Source organism: Oryx dammah, unplaced genomic scaffold (assembly GCF_014754425.2).
Source record: "Oryx dammah isolate SB20612 unplaced genomic scaffold, SCBI_Odam_1.1 HiC_scaffold_5, whole genome shotgun sequence".
NCBI classification, from domain to species: domain Eukaryota; kingdom Metazoa; phylum Chordata; class Mammalia; order Artiodactyla; family Bovidae; genus Oryx; species Oryx dammah.
The window spans coordinates 92,172,964-92,194,404 of NW_024070189.1; the positions used below are offsets into that span (position 1 = coordinate 92,172,964).

General features: G+C 47.2%; 2 protein-coding genes across 2 annotated transcripts; one reads left to right on the top strand and one right to left on the bottom strand.

Annotated features, from left to right (window-relative positions):
- Positions 1–774: 774 nt before the first annotated feature.
- LOC120864375 (olfactory receptor 2Z1) lies at positions 775–1,716 on the bottom strand. Its single transcript, XM_040241425.1, has one exon. The coding sequence runs from the start codon at positions 1,714–1,716 to the stop codon at positions 775–777; it is 942 nt and encodes a 313-aa protein (XP_040097359.1).
- Positions 1,717–12,460: 10,744 nt separating this feature from the next.
- ACTL9 (actin like 9) lies at positions 12,461–16,016 on the top strand. Its single transcript, XM_040241541.1, has one exon. It carries the CDS (start codon positions 13,362–13,364, stop codon positions 14,610–14,612), a length of 1,251 nt encoding a protein of 416 aa, XP_040097475.1. The 5' UTR covers positions 12,461–13,361; the 3' UTR covers positions 14,613–16,016.
- The last annotated feature ends 5,425 nt before the right edge of the window (positions 16,017–21,441 follow it).

Genomic DNA, 21,441 nt, shown 5'->3' on the forward strand with positions numbered 1-21,441 from the left:
ACACACACACCTATGGCACACACACACTTATGGCACAATAGTTTGGCATCAGAACATCATGGGTTCAAGCCCCAGCTGTGCCACTTTCTGGAAGTGTGACCACTGATGACTTATTTTTCCCTTTTTGAGTCTTTTTCCTTACACATAACATATGCTAGTCATTACATCTCAAAAGCTGTCATGAGGGCAAAATAACATTTACTCAGTAGATCAATTGGTCAAAATGTTAATTATTACTATATAATTATCAATTCAATAACAAGGAAGTCTCAAGTTTACAAAGTAGGGTCTTCCATTCATGCATGTGTGTTAGTCACTCAGTCATGTCAGACTCTTTGTGACCCCATGAACTGTAGCCTGCCAGGCTTCTCTGTCCATGGAAGTCTGCAGGCAAGAATACTGGAGTGTGTAACCATTCTCTTCTCCAGGGGGTCTTCCCGACCCAGGGATGAAACCTGAGTCTCCTGAATTGCAGGCAATTTCTTTACCATCTGAGCCACCAGGGAAGTCCCCCTTCCATTCATGTAAATAATGCTAAAAATAGGGCAAGAATCCACTAAAAGTATATTTCTTTTTAATACAGGACTGCTACTATTGCTTTCCACAAGTCCATGGGAGAAAACATGAACCCAACTCCTCAAAGGATGGGAAGAAGCTGAGCAGACACTTAGCCTTGGATCTAAGGTCTTAGTAGCTGCACCATAAATTGGTACTTCGGTGAGACGGGTGGAATGGAGGACCACTAAGATCATGCCGCAGCTCCCTCTGTGATTATCACTTTGCCCTGAGCCCAGCTCTGCGGAGAACTTTGACCAAAGCCATCCACACTTCCCGGTTCCTCAGGCTGTATATGAGGGGGTTGAGTGTGGGGGTGATAAGGCTGTAAAACAGGGAGACCATGTTGTCCTGGTGTGGGCTGTGGTAGGCACCCGGGACCATGTACATGAACACGGCTGCGCCATAGAAGAGTCCCACTGCTGTGATATGTGAAGAGCAGGTGGTGAAGGCTTTGTGGCGGGCCTCCTCTGAGCGCATACGTAGAACAGCCCCCAACACGTGGCCGTAGGAGATGACAGTGAGGGAAAGGGGAAGCACCAGGATCAGCACTCCGGAGGTGGACAGCGCCAGTTCATAGGCGGACGTGTCCGCACAGGAGAGCTTCAGCAGCGCGGGCACCTCACAAAAGAAATGGTCCACGGTGTGCGAGGCACAGTAGGGGAAGTGCAGAGTGATGGAGGTCTGGATGCAGGCATTGAGCACACCCGCTAGCCAGGAGGAGATCACCATGAGCAGGCACACCTGGCACCTCATGAGCAGAGAATACTGCAGCGGGTGGCACACAGCCACATAACGGTCATAGGACATGAGGGCCAACAGGATGCCCTCAGCCACACCCATCAGCGTGAGGAAGAATATCTGAGCTGCACAACCCCCAAAGGAGATGGAGTCTTCTCCTTGCAGAAAGTCTGAGGCCATCTTGGGGATGGTGACCAGGGGAAAGCCAACATCAAACAGGGAGAGCTGACTGAGCAGAAAATACATCGGTGTGTGGAGCCGGGAGTTCACGCAGATCAGGAAGAGCAGAGTGGTGTTGCCCAGAAGCCCCATGATAAACAAGACAGCCACCAGGAAGAACAGTAGCTGAGGTGACCCTGAGCGGCTGAAGAGGCCCACCAGAATGAAGTCAGAGGCCACTGACTGATTCACACCTGTCATATTTTACACAACATACCTTTGCTGCAAGAAGAACTGGAGACCCATGGCAAGAAGCCCAAGTGGGGGCCGGTATATACGTCTCATCCCACGTGCCAATGGCTATTGATTGGTAAAGGCTGCCTGGAGTGCCATCTTGAGAAGAGCTATGAGGTCACAGCTAAGATTAATAAGTAAAAAAAGCCATGATTGATTAGTGATGTCTGCCACAGGTATGGGATAGGAAAACCGTAACTGGAACCTCTGAATGAGACACTTGGCCACACGCTGGTCAAAAGCTACCCATCTACTCTTTTTTTTTTAATAATAGCAATATTTAGTTTTTCCCCTTTTTTAAACATTAATTTTTATTGGAGCATAGTTGCTTTCAGCAGTAAAAGAATCTGCCTGCCTCGCAGGAGACATGTAGAAGACCTGGGTTCAACTCCTGGGTTGGAAAGATTCCCTAAGAAGGAATGGCAACCCTCTCCAGTATTCTAGGCTGGAGCATTCATGGACTGAGGAGCCTGGTGGGCTATGGTCCGTGGAATCAAAAAGAGTTGGACATGACTGAGTGACACACACACACACACACATATTTGTTTTACAAAGTTGGGTTCCCACTGACTCTTGCAGTCCCAATTTCACCATCCAAGTCAAAGACAGGAACACAACCCCAGTAGAACAATTCAATACCCCTCATCCCAGTGATGCTGGGGCCAAAGCAGAAGTGATATTCCAAAAGGACTGGTAAATAGATGGAGTTGAATCAACAAACCAAGAAAACAGAGAAAGATCTGGGTCCAGGGGCCTGGATGAGAATCTGGATCAAAGAGAAATCTGATGAGCAAGCACTGGGATCAAATTGATAGTCTGGGGACTTCCCTGGTAATCCAGTCTAAAATTGTATTAAATAAATCCTGGGAATATCTCACTATTTCCACAGCTTCATAAAGAAAAACTTAAAAACTAATTCTTAACAATTTTCTGCCAATGTGGAACCAATCGATTACCTTAGTCACCAAGTTTCCCAGCTGGTAAAATAGTTTTTACTGCACACTCGTGTCAAGGGCTATTTAAGAGTCAAAATGAACCTAGTCTTGCTCTGTTCACTCACTATGCTCATCTTGAGAGGAGCTGACACCAACTGAGCACTAACTGTATAGTGGCTATCTGGTTATTTCACAGTTAACGCTTCAATATTCCAATACTTTGGCCAGCTGATTCGAAGAGCCGACTCATTGGAAAAGACTCTGATGCTGGGAAAGATCAAAGGCAAAAGGAAAAGAGGGTGGCAGAGGATGAGATGGTTAGATAGCATTACTGACTCAATGGACGTGAATCTGATCAAACTCTGGGAGACAGTGAAGGACGGGGAGCCTGGAGTGCTGCAGTGCATGGGGTCACAAAGAGTCAGACATGGCTTCAGTCAAGTTCAGTTCAGTTGCTCAGTCGTTTCCGACTCTGTGACCCCATGAACTGCAGCACGCCAGGCCTCCCTGTCCATCACCAACTCCCAGAGTCCACCCAAACCCATGTCCATTGAGTCAGTGATGCCATCCAACCATCTCATCCGCTGTCGTCCATTCTCCTCTTGCCCCCAACCCCTCCCAGCATCAGAGTCTTTTCAAATGAGTCAGCTCTCCACATCAGGTGCCCAAAGTATTGGAGTTTCAGCTTCAGCATCAGTCCTTTCAAAGAACACCCAGGACTGATCTCCTTTAGGATGGACTGGTTGGATCTCCTTGCAGTCCAAGGGACTCTCAAGAGTCTTCTCCAACACCACAGTTCAAAAGCATCAATTCTCCGGTGCTCAGCTTTCTTCATAGTCCAACTCTCACATCCATACATGATCACTGGAAAAACCATAGCCTTGACTAGATGGACCTTAGTCAGCAAAGTAATGTCTCTGCTTTTTAATATGCTGTCTAGGTTGGTCATAACTTTCCTTTCAAGGAGTAAGTGTCTTTTAATTTCATGGCTGCAATCACCATCTGCAGTGATTTTGGAGCCCAGAAAAATAAAGTCAGTCACTGTTTCCACTGTTTCCCCATCTATTTGCCAATTGCCAAAAGTGATGGGACCAGATGCCATGATCTTAGTTTTCTGAATTTTGAGCTTTAAGCCAACTTTTTCACTCTCCTCTTTCACTTTCATCAAGAGGCTTTTTAGTTCCTCTTCACTTTCTGCCGTAAGGGTGGTGTCATCTGCATATCTGAGGTTATTGATATTTCTCCCAGCAATCTTGATTCCAGCTTGTGCTTCCTCCAGCCCAGCATTCCTCATGATGTACTCTGCATAGAAGTTAAATAAGCAGGGTGACAATATACAGCCTTGATGTATTCCTTTTCCTATTTGGAACCAGTCTGTTGTTCCATGTCCAGTTCTAACTGTTGCTTCCTGACCTGTATACAGGTTTCTCAAGAGGCAGGTTAGGTGGTCTGATATTCCCATCTCTTTCAGAATTTTCCACAGTTTGTGGTGATCCACACAGTCAAAGGCTTTGGCATAGTCAATAAAGCAGAAATAGATGTTTTTCTGGAACTCTCTTGCTTTTTCAATAACCCAGCAGATGTTGGCAGTTTGATCTCTCTGGTTCCTCTGCCTTTTCTAAAACCAGCTTAAACACCTGGAAGTGCACGATTCACATACTATTAAAGCCTGGCTTGGAGAATTTTGAGCATTAATTTACTAGCATGTGAGATGAGTGCAATTGTATGGTAGTTTGAGCATTCTTTGGCATTGCCTTTCTTTGGGATTGGAATGAAAACCGACCTTTTCCCGTCCTGTGGCCACTGCTGAGTTTTCCATATTTGCTGACATATTGAATGCAGCACTTTCACAGCATTATCTTTCAGGAGTTGAAATAGCTCACCTGGAATTCCATCACCTCCACTAGCTTTGTTCATAGTGATGCCTCCTAAGGCCCACTTGACTTCACATTCCAGGATGTCTGGTTCTAGGTGAGTGATCACACCATGTTGATTATCTGGGTTGTTAAGATCTTTTTTGTACAGTTCTTCTGTGTATTCTTGCCACTTCTTCTTAATATCTTCTACTTCTGTTAGGTCCCTACCATTTCTGTCCTTTATTGAGCTCATGTTTACATGAAATGTTCCCTTGGTATCTCTAATTTTCTTGTGCTTTGCTGGAGCAGCCGTGAAGAGATACCCCACGTCCAAGGTAAGAGAAACCCAAGTAAGATGGTTGGTGCTGAGAGAGGGCATGAGAAGGCAGACAGACTGAAACCACAATCACAGACAACTAGCCAATCTGATCACATGGACCACAGACTTGTCTAACTCAGTGAAACAAAGCCATGCCATGTGGGGCCACCCAGGATGGTCAGGTCATGGTGGAGAGGTCTGACAGAATGTGGTCCACTGGAAAAGGGAATGGCAAACCACTTCAGTATTCCTACCTTGAGAACCCCATGAATAGTATGAAAAGGCAAAAAGATAGGACACTGAAAGATGAACTCCCCAGGTCGGTATGTGCCCAATATGCTACTGGAGACCAGTGGAGAAATAACTTCAGAAAGAATGAAGGGATGGAGCCAAAGCAAAAACAATACCCAGTTGTGGATGGGCCTGGTGATAGAAGCAAGGTTTGATGCTGTAAAGAGCAATATTGCATAGGAACCTGGAATGTTAGGTCCATGAATCAAGGTAAATTGAAAATGGCAAGAGTGAACATTGACATTCTAGGAATCAGCTAACTAAGATGGACTGGAATGGGTGAATTTAACTCAGATGACCATTATATCTACTACTGTGAGCAGGAATCTCTTAGAAGAAATAGAGTAACCATCATAGTCAACAAAAGAGTCTGAAATGCAGTACTTGGATGCAATCTCAAAAATGACAGAATGATCTCTGTTCATTTCCAAAGCAAACCATTCAATATCACAGTGATCCAAGTCTATGCCCCAACCAGTAACATTGAAGAAGCTGAAGTTGAATGGTTCTATGAAGACCTACAAGACCTTATAGAACTAATACCCAAAAAAGATGTCCTTTTCATTATAGGGGACTGGAATGCAAAAGTAGGAAGTCAAGAAACACCTGGAGTAACAGGCAAATTTGGCCTTGGAGTACAGAATGAAGCAGGGCAAAAGCTAATAGAGTTCTGCCAAGAGAACGCACTGGTCATAGCAAACACCCTCTTCCAGCAACACAAGAGAAGACTCTACACATGGACATCACCAGATGGTCAACACCGAAATCAGATTGATTATGTTCTTTGCAGCCAAAGATGGAGAAGCTCTATACAGTCGGCAAAAACAAGACTGGGAGCTGACTGTGGCTCAGATCATGAACTCCTTATTGCCAAATTCAGACTGAAATTGAAGAAAGTGGGGGAAACCACTAGATCATTCAGATATGACCTAAATCAAATCCCTTATGACTATACAGTGGAACTGAGAAATAGATTTAAGGGACTAGATCTGATAGACAGAGTGCCTGATGAACTATGGACAGAGGTTCATGACATTGTACAGGAGACAGGAATCAAGATCATCCCCAAGAAAAATAAACGCAAAAAAGCAAAATGGTTGCCTGAGGAGGCCTTACAAATAGCTGTGAAAAGAAGAGAAGTGAAAAGCAAAGGAGAAAAGGAAAGATATACCCATTTGAATGCAGAGTTCCAAAGAATAGCAAGGAGAGAAGGAAACCTTCCTCAGGGATCAATGTGAAGAAATAGAGGAAAGCAAGAGACATGGCTTAGCAACTGAACAAAAACAATACTTCAACCTTCAAGTCCTGGTGAGGGATAGTGTGGGTGGTTACACAAAAATTTGAATATACTTCATGCCATTAACAGTACACTACAGTGGTCTAAATGGTAATTTTAATGTATTAAAATTATATATTGGAAAAATCCTGATGCTGGGAAAGATTAAAGGCAGGAGGAGGAGGGGACAACAGAGGATGAGATGATTAGATAGCATCATGGACTCAATGGGTGTGAATTGGAGCTAACTCCAGAAGACTGTGAAAGACAGAGAAGGAAGCCTGGTGTGCTGCAGTCCATAGGGCCTCAAAGAATCGGACAAAATTGAGCAACTGAACAACAACAACACAGATTTTATAACAATAAAAAAAGAAACACTGACTATAGGTCTTACTGTTTTTTGTATTTTTTAGATGAGAAGCAGATATTCAGAGAAGTCTGGTGACTTGTCCAGCAAGAAGTAACCGAATCAAGACTTGAACAAAATAAGGATCTGATTCCAAAGTTCCCATTTTCCCCTTTGCATTCTACACACTCCTCCCAAGCACTGTAGTTATACATTTCAAATTTGTTATACACACTCACACACTCAGTCCTGTGTGCCTACAAACTTACCCTTCCTTCCAGGATTCCCAGGTGTTCCCACTGTTGATGCATCTTTAAAGAGATGGTTTCTAAACCTCTGGGTTTTGGGAATCTCTAGCCTGAAGTTCTTTGGAGGCTAGAGACTCTGATTATGATTCCCTTGTGTCCTAAGCTTTTGATAAACTCGTTCTCCTACAAAATCTCTCTTGGAAAAAAAATTTCCAACATCCTCCAAGAGCTGGGCACAGCTAGCCAGGATTCACTCAAATCTGGGCTGGATTATCTTACTGTGGCTCATAACAATGCTTCTCATTTGGGTCGAAGAGGATCCCCTTTGGCAAGTTTCCAAACTGTATATTTCCCCTTCCTTTCCCCATTTCCCTGCATGATGCCAAAATTTGCATCTGGGGGGCCCTCTGCTGATGCTGAGTGACCTGGGGAAAGGGACTGGCATTATCCACTTTCTGGTTGCTCTTAAAACTCTCACATCTCTCCACCATGACCAGATAAGACCTGGACTCTTCATCCCCTTAATAATCAAAACCCTGTCACTGACATTGCTGATTTAATCTTCACATTCAATTACCCCTGCTCAATGATCCACAACAGATCTTGTTCAATAAACAGTAGGTGAATGAACACATTCTGTGAGGGAAACATTATTGTGTTGGAACTAATGTTATTGACAAATGGGTTGAGAGAGGGTGAGTGACTTAACTAATGTCACACAGCTGTTAAGAAAGCAGGCTAGGATTTGGAATCTATCTAAAGGAGTCCAAATTCTGAGCACTCTCGACTCTGCATGCTGCCTCTTTCTTAAAGAAAAGACTCCACTCTTCTGCCCAGGAGCTCAGAACTGAGAATCCCTCAGAGAAAGCACCCTTGTGAATGGCCAGTCCTCAGAAAGTGAGCTAAAGGTGCCCCCAACCCATGCCAGATAAGTTGTCCTGGCACTGGCTCCGAGACCATGGTCAGGTACCAGTGCTTGGCAGCTTCTGAGAGCTTCTCTAGAAGGTCAGCATGGGTTGACATTCAACATGGATTGCACATCAATAAAGATGACTTTCTGCTGTCTGGAGGACTGACCTTCTTGGGTTCATAACAACAAAGACAGACAGGGAATTAATAAGTATTCAATATAATAAGATAGCTGCCTTCCAGTTGGCGAATATCAAAGAAATAGACAAGAACCCATCTTTCCATTCAAATACCTATATTGACTCAAGCCAGTATATCCATGGAAAACTTAGTCAGTTCTTTGGCTCCATCCCACCATTAATGCCTAACTTCTAAATCAGGCCTGCATCCCCAAGACCCCCAGAAGGCTGGCTGAGTCCCAAGTCCTCTGCCCCACTTACCAAGGTCTGTGTGTAGACTGAAGACCTTTCTCAACACCCCATTTGCATATCAACACCCTTCTTCCAGGACTGTCCCTGATAAAACCTCCCTGGATTCCAGTGCCATGGGTTTCACCAGGGTTTCCCCTGTCTCTGCAGACTTAGATGTCATCATCTAGGAGCTGAGGCTCCAGAGAGCACTGTTGCCTCAGCAATCCCTCTGGGTCTTTCTGCTAGAGGGAGAATGAGTTGCAGCAGAAGCCAAGAAGCCTGGCTGTTTGGATTGTCCCTGGAGGATAATGGAAAAACATTCACTCATCTCAACCAAAGGCAGGATGGGCATCACTGATGTGGATCTTTGCATGTGACAGATATCCAAGCCCTTCTTTGAGCATCTAATTAGGAGGAAGGGGTGTGGCAATGCATTACCGCCAATGGGCCCCATGCTCAAAAGAAAAAAAAGAAATTCTGAAGTCCAGGATATTTCCTCTGCATTAAATAATGAGACAATGATGGTAGGGGAACAGTCAGGAGACAGTTTTCCTGGGTCAGGAAATTCCTTCCTCTAAACTCCATTCTTGAGAGGCCTTTAAGACTCAGGAGATACAATGGTCTAGACACAGATGTTTCTAGTGTTGAGAGTTTATTGTGTGCCCATGGCCAGAGCTTAGGGTGAGGACAGAGATCAGAGAGCCAGGCTACCCGGATCACGGATGCTCACTGCAAGAATTCACAGGAGCGGCCAAGACAGAGTGAGTTACTGTTAGGGGACACACACTGAAACCGCCCTCCCTGGCCAGGCACCATAGTAACCATTTGCACAAGTTGTTTTACGACAGGAGGTCCTGGTAAGGAACACAGAACTAATAAGCCACCGCCAACTGGAAGAGTTCAGGGAATGTCAAAAGGAGACACCACATGTCCAAGCACCTCCCAGAATCCTTCTCATTGGCATCCATCTTGGCTGAACAAGGCGTACACCACCAGAAAGGACTCTGAGACAGAATGATTGGCTGAAGACACCCCGGAAACTAATCCCATCACCATAAAAGCGTTCCCTTACCCTACTGTTCTCTGCCCGGGCGCCCTTTTCCAATAAAATCTCTTGCTTTGTCAGCACATGTGTCTCCTCGGACAATTCATTTCCAAGTGTTAGACAAGAGCCCAGTTTCGGGCCCTGGAAGGGGTCCTCCTTCCTACAACATTACCAAGAGTGCTGCTTGAAACAAAGCTGAAAGGGCAAAAGGTTCATTCTTCCAGTAATAAAATAAACAAGTCAGGGGGGTGCAATGTACAGAGCGGTGACTATGGTTAATAATATTGTATTGCATGTTTCAAAGTTGCTTAGAGAGTAGATCTTTTAATTTTTTTTAATTTATTTGGCTGTGCTGGGTCTTATTGTGGCATGTGGGATCTAGCTCCCCGACCAGGGATCTAGCTGCCCTGCATTGGGAGCACAGTCTTAGCCACTGGACCACCATGGAAGTCCCTAAGAGAGTGTCTCTTAAAAGTTCTCATCATGAAGGGAAAAAAATGTGTAACTATGTATGGGGACAGATGTGAATTAGATTCATTGTGGTGAGTATTTTGCAATATATACAAATAATGAATCATATTAAACATTTGAAGCAATGTTTTGCCAAAAGTTTTCAGTTTATCTCAGGTTCAAAGGATTTGTTAACAAAATAAGCCTCTTACTATATACAAATAAATAATACAGGTATTTATTAGAGAATTATCTAGCTTACTTTCAACATACTAACATTAAAAGAAAAGAGAAATAGAAAGAGCAGAGAATACATCACCAAATTGGGTTTTGACCAACATCTAGACTTCCAACAATGCTGGGAAGTTTTGTGTCACAGAAAAGGATCCCAGGCAGCGTGTCACACCACCTTACTCCACGGCATACTTTAGCATTGATCTCATTGCTTTCTACCTAAGTCTTTTAAAGCTTCACGATTCAGCACAAGGTACAACCAAATTTTACGAACTGGATTTGACATTCCTCATGAAAGGATCTTTTCAAACTCTAGACCAGTACTCAAAGCAGTGGTGACAGTCCGCATGGAGATAAAGAGCTTGCACCAGAAAGTTATATAGTACACTGCTTCCTTCATTGAGAAATGCTTGCTGTGTAAGAAATATCAGTTGAATGAAAGTTTAGTGATATTGATTTATGGTTTCTTCTAGAGTTCCTTTCTCTTTAAGAAACGGTAACAGTTCATGAACCACAATTTGAGTAAAACTGTCAAAGACCATAGACACATGCTGGTAAGGTACCCATTATTAGCCATTTCTGTGTAGCTGGTACCCAAGGCACATGGACACATCAATATTTATTGATGCAGACAGGAGGTTGGAAAGAGAAGATGAAATGTGGAGAAGTGGCTGGTGGGTCTCGGATTCTCAGCACCTACCACACTGATGTGCATCAAAGATGGATGGGTGGGGGAGTGACCGAGATGACAGAGTAGGAAGACCTGAGTTTGCCTCTTCCCAAAGGCATATTAAGATTGCAACTATTTACAGAGCAGCTGTAGATGAGGAAGGCCTGAAGACTAACAGAGAAGATCTTCTACATCTAAAGATATAAAGAAGGAACCACAGGGGAATTCCCTGGTGGTACAGTGGTTAAGATTCCACACTTTTGACACAGGGGATGTGGATTCCATCCCTGGTCAGGGAACTAAGATCCCGTGTGCCACATGGCCAAAAAAAAAAAAAAAGCCAATATCATCATAATAATTTTTTTTAAAAAAAAGAAGGAACCACAATGAAATGGGTAGGAAGGGCAAAGATGTGGTATAGTCAAGACCCATACACCTGGATAGATGACCCAAAATTGGGAGAATAATTACAATTCCAGATGTTCTCCCCCAAGAAGCAATGGGTTTGAGATCCACAGTGGAGGTGGGGGGTGAGGGGGGAGATGGGAGGTGCTTTTTCCCCCAGCTTTACTGAGATATAATTGACATATAACACTGTCAGTTTACGTGTATGTATTGATTTGTTTGCCCAGTAGGATGCTAAAGCTGAAACTCCAGTACTTTGGCCACCTCATACGAAGAGTTGACTCATTGGAAAAGACTCTGATGCTGGGAGGGATTGGGGGCAGGAGGAGAAGGGGACAGCAGAGGATGAGATGGCTGGATGGCATCACTGACCCGATGGACGTGAGTCTGGCTGAACTGCGGGAGTTGGTGATGGACAGGGAGGCCTGGCGAGCTGCAATTCATGGGGTCGCAAAGAGTCGGACACGACTGAGAGACTGAACTGAACTGAACTGATTGATTTGATACCATTACATATTGCAAAATTCTTCCCTGGTGGCTCAGAGGTTAAAGCGTCTGCCTCCAATGCGGGAGACCCGGGTTCGATCCCTGGGTCGAGAAGATCCCCTGGAGAAGGAAATGGCAATCCACTCCAGTATTCTTGCCTGGAGAATCCCATGGACGGAGAAGCCTAGTAGGTTACAGTCCACAGAGTCGTAAAGAGTCGGACACGACTGAGCGACTTCACCGACTTCACCTTACCACCATCTACTATCTTGCATAATTATCATTTCTTTTTTGAGGTGAAACACCAGCATGAGTGCTAAGTCACTTCAGTCATGTTCAACTCTATGCAACCCTATGGACTGTAGCCCGCCAGGCTCCTCTGTCCATGGGGTTCTCCAGGCAAGGATACTGGAGTGGGTTGCCATGCCCTCCTCCAGGGGATCTTCTCAACCCAGAGAGTGAATGTATGTCTCCTGTGTCTCCTGCATTGATAGGGAAATTCTTTACCACTGAGCCATCTGGATCTATTTTATTGTTGATGTTTTTCACTCATTTAGTTGTGTCTAACTCTTTGTGACCCCATGGAAGGTAGCCTGCCAAGCTCCTCTGTCCATAGGATTATCCAGGGAAGAATACTTTAGTATTCTAAATGGGTTGCCATTTCCTACTTCAGGGGATCTTGCTAACCGAGGGATCAAACTCACAGTCCTGCATTGGCAGGTGGATTCTTTACTGTTGTGCCACCTGGGAAGCCCTATCTATCCTGAAAGCTCCCTTCTGTATTCCCCAGTCACTCCCTTCCACCAAGAGAAAGCAGATAAAGTCCCTGCAGTGAAGGCAGACAGCTCCTACCACCACCAGGCAGGAAAGAGAGGGAGAGGGAATCAAGGAAGACTTACAGGAGGAGGCGTTTTCCTGCTGTGAATTGAAGAGCAAATTCCTGCCCTGCAGGAATGGAAAGGGAGGCTGTTTCAGGCAGCAGGAAGAGCAGAAATGTCAAAGAACCTAGTATATGGGTTGTCTGTGTCTCTCTTTGCCTCCCATCCCAGGCTGGTTTCTGTTTCCCCTGGAAAAACAAAAAGCTGGGACTTCCCTGGTGGTGCAGTGGCTAAGGCTCTACGTTCCCAATGCCCAGGGCCCAGGTTCAATCCCTGGTCAGGGAACTAGATTCCACATGCTGCAATGAAAGACCCAACACAGCTAAATAAATAGATATGTACTTTAAAGTACTTAAAGAAATCAAAAAGTCACCCTAACGCCAACCACTTTCTGATTAATATTCTAAGGATCGATATTTTAATATTCTAAGGAGAACTGTGAGCAGCTCTTAGAGACCACACTATAAATAACTTCAAGACAAGGCACCAAGAGAAGGATTTCTGGGTCTTACTGAATCAGGGCGCTGGGTCAGAGGTTCCTCTTTGGATGCCTTCTAGCTTATTCCTTCTCCAAATTCGGCACTGGGGTGGGTGGGTGAGGGTAGGGAGAATTCAGAATAGATGAATACACTGGGGGTTTTCTGCAGAAAGGAAGGGTCCACCCTTACCCCCACCCCCCACTTCTGAATTGTGAGCAACAGAATGATGTCACAGACCCCCGGCCCAGCCCCTTCTCCCTCTCTCTGCCTGTGCTTGCCCCAGGCCCAGCCTCTCCACTCCCACCCCCACCCCCACCCGCACCCCAGAGGAAAGTAGTCAGCTTTGCCAAGCAGCCCAGGCAACTACTCACAGCCATGGATCCAAATCAGGGCAACCCCTCGGGACCCCAAGCTTCCCCGGAGATCCCCAAGCCTCACCTGAACCTCAGCTCAATCCTGGCAAACAGCACCCTCCCTCAGGAACCCCCCAGCATGGTGGGCGACAGACTGCCCCCAAAGACCGGGGCGGTGGTCATCGACATGGGCACAGGTACGTGTAAGGTGGGCTTCGCCGGGCAGGCCCGGCCCACCTACACCGTGGCCACCATTGTCGGCTGCCAGCCCCAGAAACCGGCCACCTCAGGGCAGCCGGTGATGGAAACCTTCATCGGCGAAGCAGCCCGCAAACGCCCAGAGCTGACACTGGTGCAACCCGTGCACAGCGGCATTGTGGTGGACTGGGATGCGGCCGAGCTCATCTGGCGCCACATGCTGGAGCATGACCTCCGCGTGGCCACCCGCGACCACCCGCTGCTGTTCTCTGACCCGCCCTTCAGCCCCTCCACCAACCGCGAGAAGCTGGTGGAGGTGGCTTTTGAGTCGCTGAGCTCCCCGGCCATGTACGTGGCTTCTCAATCAGTGCTGTCGGTCTACGCACACGGGCGGGTCAGCGGGTTGGTGGTGGACACGGGCCATGGAGTCACCTACACCGTGCCAGTCTTCCAAGGCTACAACCTGCCCCACGCCACGGAGCGCCTGGATCTGGCGGGCACCCACCTGACCGCCTTCCTGGCGGAGATGCTGCTAGGCTCCGGGCTACCCCTGGGGCAGCAGGACCTGGACCCAGTGGAGAACATCAAGCACAGATATTGCTACGTGGCCCCGGACTTCCTGAAGGAACAGGCCCGGCCAGAGCTGGAATGCCGCCAGACCCTGAAGCTGCCAGACGGACGGACGGTCACGCTGGGCAAAGAGCTGTTCCAATGCCCCGAGTTGCTGTTCAGTCCCCCGGAGATCCCAGGGCTGTCCCCCATGGGCGTCCCCACCATGGCCCAACAGAGCCTCTCCAAGGTGGCCGCGGAGCTGCGGACCGACTTGGCCCAGAACGTGCTCCTGTGCGGGGGCTCTTCGCTCTTCACCGGGTTCAAGGCGCGCTTCCAAACGGAACTGCTCCGCAATCTGCCACCAGAGGCACACGTGGTGGTGATGGCCCAGCCAAGCAGAAATTTCTCTGTGTGGATCGGGGGCTCCATCCTGGCCTCGCTGCGCACCTTCCAGTCCTGCTGGGTCCTGCGGGAGCAATACGAGGAACAGGGGCCCTACATCGTGTACCGCAAATGCTACTGACCGGGGGCGGGGGTGCGTCTGCGCGAGGTGGGGTGGCGGGGAGGCAGTCCTGAGCAGTAAAGTTTCTGCTACCCAAGCTGGTTCTGTCCTGCCTTCGCCCAGGTCCACTGCTGGATCCATCCCGAGGCACCTGGTTCCCAAGCCACAGACTTACCTTCCCCCACTCCTGGTGGTCTGCCTTTCAAGATATCTCTGGTTCTGCCCTGCCTGCACTCACCTCCCATGAAAGCGAAAATTTTTAATCGCTCAGTCGTGTCCGATTCTTTGTGACCCTATGGACTGTATCCTTCCAGACTCTTCTCTGTCCATGGGATTCTTCAGGCAAGAATAGTGGAGTGAATAACCATTTCCTTCTCCAGGGGATCTTCCTGACCCAGGGATCGAACACGTGTCTCCCACATTGCAGGCTGAGATTCTGGTCTCAGCCACCAGGGAAGCCCCATGAGACACCCCAATTCTGACTTGGAGAACCCCCTCCCCCACAATCAGTCCACACTGCACACACACATACCATCATGTCTTAACTCTGGGAAACCCAGCTTCCGTGATCCTAGTCTCCTACAACACTCAGGTTGGGGTCTACTTCCCAGGCCCATCCACAAAGACATATCTGGTTCTGGGCACCTCAAATCCATCCTCTCATTGGTCTCTCAGTTCTCATTATCCAAAATTTTCGGACACCCTGATGTCCTGAACATCCCCCCAAGTTCTGAGCCCCCACACCCATTACAAAGATCCCAATTCTGACCCTCAGGGTCTCTCCCTACAGTGACTCACTAAAGGATCCCATGTTCAAAGCTCATCCCCTAAGTTCCACCTCTGCCCACCCTGCATGATCTGTTTTCCCAAACTTCTTTCATCCAGATGCTCCCACAACCCCACCCCATCTGTACTCCCAAAGGACACCATGCTCTGAGACCACCCCAGCCCCCCCTCACCCCAAGGATGGTGCCCTCTGCTCTCAGCCCTCCCCCTTTCTCTGCAACTCCCCAGAAACCCTCCCACATGGTTTCTCAGTGTACTTCCGGATCCCATTCTTCAGCCCCTGGGATGATCCCAGGAAAGCTCCGGTCTCCAGGACCATCCTGTGATGATCCCACTAACACCCTAGGCTGACCCTTGTGTTCTGAGTCTCCAACTGCCTCCCCAAAGACACTTTTCCAGGGCTGCCCTATGGTGAGCCCCAGAACACCCACCCTGGGTTTCTCAGACACCCCAGAACTCACCCACAGGACCACCCCCCCCCGAGGTCCCATCCCTTTAATTGAGACACCAATGGCCAGTGACATTCACAAGAGCTGCCCAGGACAATGTAACCCTGAGGCAGATGCTCGGGGTGGGGGTGGGGGCTCCCCCTGGACCCTGACTCCCTCCTGCCACCCCCATACAAGTCTGCAGGGGCGTATCATCCTGGGCTGTCCATTCCCATTCCTTCCATTTCACTAGTAATTCATTCCAAGTTAACTCCATCTCCCCAAACCTCTTTCAACCTATTCCTACTATGCCACTCCAGGGACTTTCTCGGGGACCTGCCTGAGGACATCCTAGGTGGTCTCTCGTACCCCACCTGCTGGGGAGGGGCCAGACATTCTCCCCACAGGGTGCCCTCAGTCCCCTCCACTCCACCCTGCCACCCTCATCCAGGACACCTGGGCCCCTGCTGGAGGCAAGACCCTTTGCCTTTATGCCATCCAGCCTGGTGACTATCAGGACCCCTGGACACATCCTCCCAGTGTGTCAACAGAATTAAGCCTGAGCTGCCAGAGATTTCTCCATGTTTACGTTGGTTCCAAGGGATCCTTCATTCATTCCTTTAACCAAGCACTACTTACTGAGCATCACTGCCTGTCTTTGTCTCTCCCTGAGTCTTTCTGTGAGTCTCTTTGTTTTGGATTTTTATTTGCAAACTGGATATGGCCCTCTGACTCATTGCCTAGCACTACTTCTTTTTTTTTTTTTTTAACAGTTAAAAAATTTTTTTTTATTTATTTGGCTGCACCGGGTCTTAGTTGCAGCGTGTGGGACCTAATTCCCTGACCAGGGATCGAACCTGTGGCCCGCCACTTTGGGACTACAGGCAAAGTCTTAGCCACTACCACTGGGAACTCCCAAGAGGTTAGAAGCGGTGAGGGAAACTGCTCATTCTTCCCACCAGGGGGCAGCCTCTCCAAACACAAGGCTACTGGGGAGCGCAGCACGGAATTTAGAACCACAGTGACCGAAGCAAACCTGGCACCCTAGCCCCACCCCCACCACAATATCAGGGCACTGCCAGGCACACACACACAGAGAAGGGATGTGGGGCAGGCTGAGTCTCAGAAACCACAGAAACTGATGATGCAGAAATCCCCACGACCCTTGGGCTGCTGGGAAACGCAAAGGACTCTCATTTAGACCAGACTAAGCTTCTCCCAGCTCCAAACCTTCCCTGGGACAGAGATTTGCTCTACAACCCCCTGGAAATGTGCCTCTCCCACTTGCATACTCCTGGGAATGGGGAGCTCACTACTTCAAATCTGTTAGAAATCACAGTTCCTCCCAAGGGTCTTAGGTAAACCTCTGCGCTCTGCGTGCCACCCTCAACCCAGAGCACTGAGGGCTACAGAGACTCTGAGTTCCCCCCACCTCAGGTGCATGAACACCCGTGGAGTCTACTCTCTCCCAAACCCAACATCATCAAATTTTCCCACTTCTGGTTTTAAGTCATTCATGCATCCAGTCCAGAAACGTTCACTGGCCACCCACTACATGTCTGGCATTCTACTCAAATCTAAGGAAACCACAGTGAACAAGAAATGCAGTCTCAGCCTACCAAACCCTCCTTGGAAGGTCCTACCAGAGAAAGTGGGTTGATCACTTTCCATCAATTTCCCACTGGCTGATATCTGTTCCACACACTGACTCACAAATCCTTCCCTTCTTTTTTTTTTTTTTTTTAAGTAATTTGTGTATTTATGGGTCTTTGTTGCTCCACGTGGGCTTTCCCCAGGTGCAGCGAGCTGGGGCTACTCTCAAGTTGCAGTGCACGGGCTTCTCACTGCAGTGACTTCTCTTGTTGTGCAGCACAGGCTTTACAGCGTGGGCTCAGTACTTGCAGCACACGGGCTCTGTTGCTCCAAGGCATATGGGATCTTCCCCAACCAGGGATCAAGCCCATGTCCCCTGCATTAGTAGGTGGATTCCTAACCACTGGACCACCAGGAAAGTTCCAGTCCTTTCCTTCTTGTGGCTTTAAAACCACCCACTTCCTTCCTTCACACCCCAGCCCAGTTCCCTTCATTGCTCACTTGGAAGACCAGGGGAGCCTCCTTGCTGGCACTTCGATCACCCCTCTCACCTTCCAGAAGAACTTGCAGAGGATTTTTGCAAAATGCAACTTAAAACACTCTGGTGAAAAACAAAAAGCCAAGTTCTCATGACAGCTCTGAACCCTCTGCCAACCTCTCCCAACTTTTCCTTGGCTTGCCTTCCCACCACCTTCTCCTTCTGGGTTTCCCAGTTGGCACTAGTGGTAAAGAACCCACCTGCCAATGCAAGAGACATGGGTTCTATCCCTGGGTCAGGATGCTCCCCTGGAGGAGGAAACCCGCTCTAGTCTTCTTGCCTGGAGAATCCCATGGACAGAGGAGCCTGGCGGGCTACAGTCCACGGGGCTGCCAAGAGTCAGACATTACTGAGCACATCTTCGTCGTTACTATGCCAGTCACATTTTTGTTCCTCAGAGGTGGTACTGCCATGGCCTGCACAGTGACACTGCCAGCACCACCCCACCGGCAAATTCATATGTTGGAACCCTGACCCCAGCACCCCAGAATATGACTGTGTTTGGAGATGTGACCTTTAAAGATATAATTAAGATTTTTTTAAAAAGATATAATTAAGATAAAGCCATTAAGGTGGGCCTTAGTCCAATATGGCTAGAGTCCTTATAAAGAGGGAGAAATTATTATACCACTTGGAGAAAACAGCCTGTGAGGACATAACGAGAAGACGGCCATCTATAAACCAAGGAGAGAGGCCTCAGAAGAAACCAGCCCTGCCAACGTCTCCGTCTTGAATTCCTAGCCTCCAGAATTGTGAGAAAATAAATGTCTGAGATTTAGGCCACATAATCTGTTAAGTGTTTTGTTATGGCAACCCCAGGAGACTAAGAGAAATTTGGTACCAAGGGTGGCTCAGAAGGTAGTTATAGATATCTGCTACAACCACGTGACAAGTTACACAAGAAATGACTATAACTGTCATGAGAATTTCTCCCCTGTTTTGTTATGAATAAGTGTGGATAGGTCAAATTTACACATATAATTGCTTCCCAGGTGGCTCAGATGACAAAGAACCTGCAATACAGGAGCTGCGGAAGATGTGTTGACTTTATAACACAGTGTTTAAGTATCATAACTTCACATCGTAGTATTTTTTAATTGTTTATTTGGTTTTGGCTGCGCTGTGTCTTCGTCGCTATGCACGAACTGTTCTCTAGCGGTGTAGAGGGGCTACTCTGTAGCGGTGGTACACAGGCTGCTCGCTGCGGTGGCTTCTCTTGCTGTGGAGGGGCTCTAGGGCATGCGGGCTTCAGGAGTTGCAGTTCTCAGGCTCTAGAGCACAGGCGCAGTAGTAGTGGTCCACGGGCTTAGTTTCCGCACGTCATGTGGGATATTTCCAGACCAGGGATTGAACCGACGTCTCCTGTCTTGGCAGGCGAATTCTTTACCACTGAGCCACCAGGGAAGCCCCTACATCATAGTATTTAAACTAGGATATCAAAGAGAAGGGTAAACATCACTCAAGGACTTTATCTCCTGTTCTGAGGCAAGGGTTAGTGTGTTTTCAGTCATTTGCAGGACAATTTTATCATATTAGGTGGAGGTATCATCTTGTTATTGTCTTTCTTTGCAGATTAAGTATGGTTTAAGGAGTTTGTGTGCGTGTCAGGTTGACAATGGGTAGATTTGTGATGGCTTATTTTATGTGTCAACTTGGTGAGGCCATGGGTGCCCGGAAGTTTTCAAAGACCAGTCTAGATGTTGCTGGGAAGGTGTTTTTTTTTTTTTTTTTAGATAAGATTATCATTTAAATCAGTAGACTTTGAATAAAACAGATTACCTGCCCCCCCAATAATGTGAGTGAGTCTCATCTAATCAGTTGAAGGTCTAAGGAAACAAAGGCTGACTGCCCCCAAGAAAGGAGGAATTCTTCAGCAGACTGCCTGCAGATCAAGCTGCAGCTCTTCCAGGGCCCTTAGCCTGCTGGCCCATCATGCAGATTTTGGATTTGTCAGCCTCCACAACCACACGGGTCAATTCCTTAAAATGATATTCCCTCTCTATGCACACTTCCTATTGGTTCTGTTTCTCTGGAGAACCCTGACTTACATACCTCAGGATCTTTGCACCTGCTAACCCCTCTACTCAGAATGCTGCTTTCCACCTCCTATCTTATCAAAGGAAGGTCCGCCTTATCAGTATAACACAAAGCTCTGACGCCATAAAAGGAATAACTAAAACAGCTATCTCATGTAAACACCAAAAAACAAAAAAAAAAATCTGGTAAAAATCACCCTGAACAATGTTAAGACAAATGACAATTCAAAAATAACAAAATCTTAAAAGGCAAATGACAAGCAATAAACAAAGGAACATAACACAAAGGGACAATGTCCTTAATATATAAAGAACTCTTAGAAACAATAAGAAAAATATTACAACAGTCCATAAAAATGTTAACAAAGGATATGAACTTTGAGCTCACAGAGGAAGAGAAACAATGAGAAGATTGTCACAAGAGAAGATTCTCAACTTCATAAGGGAAGTGAACATTAAAACTACACCACAATACGATGTTTAACCCATCAGACTGGCAAAGATCAAAAGGTTTGATAACACCTCATGTTGGTGAGGCTCTGAGGAAACTGGCACTCTCTTATTCTGATGATGAAGAAGGAAACTGGTACAAACTCTATGCAGAACAAGGGGTAATATCTACCTAAATGACAAATGCACACCCCTTCCCAGCCAGTTATCACATTTCTAGGAATTTCTCCTTCCGATACAATCACTTGTATGTGAAATGACGCAAATGCACTTGTCCATCATACACGGTAGCACTTTATTGTGGCAAAATATTGGAAACATCATGTGTTGCCAACATTATGTGAGCATCCATGAGAACACATCCATGAGAACATAAATTTCATTCAAATGTAGAGGAATACTGCTGCTGCTGCTAAGTCGCTTCAGTCGTGTCTGACTCTGTGCAACCCCATAGACGGCAGCCCACTAGGCTCCGCTGTCCCTGGGATTCTCCAGGCAAGAACACTGGAGTGGGTTACCATTTCCTTCTCCAATGCATGAAAGTGAAAAGTGAAAAAGTGAAGTCGTGTCTGACTCTTTGTGACTCCATGGACTGCAGCCCACCAGGCTCCTCCACCCATGGGATTTTCCAGGCACAACTCTAAAAAAGCAAGACATGGAGTGTTCACCAAGATATACTCTAAGTGAAAAAAAAAAGAGAAGGCCACAGGATGGTTTGTGACCATTTATGCTAGAAAAATAAATAAAGGAGGGGCTTTCCTGGTGGTCCAGTAGATAAGAATCCACCTGCCAATGCAGGCATCACAGGTTCAATCCCGGGTCCGGGAAGATTCCCACATGCCTCAGAACAACTAAGGTAGCACTCTAGAGTCCATGAGCCTCAACTACCGAGCCCATGTACCACCACTACTGAAGCTCGAGCGCTGAGAGCCTGTGCTGTACCAGAGACGCCATTGCCACGAGAAGGCTGCGCACCCCAGTGAAGAGGAGCCCCCACTCGCCACAGCTAGAGAAAGACC

What these genes read in the sequence shown, in the direction of transcription:
- LOC120864375 (XM_040241425.1), bottom strand. Translation starts at nt 1,716, where the DNA reads ATGACAGGTGTGAATCAGTCAGTGGCCTCTGACTTCATTCTGGTGGGC.
- ACTL9 (XM_040241541.1), top strand. Translation starts at nt 13,362, where the DNA reads ATGGATCCAAATCAGGGCAACCCCTCGGGACCCCAAGCTTCCCCGGAG.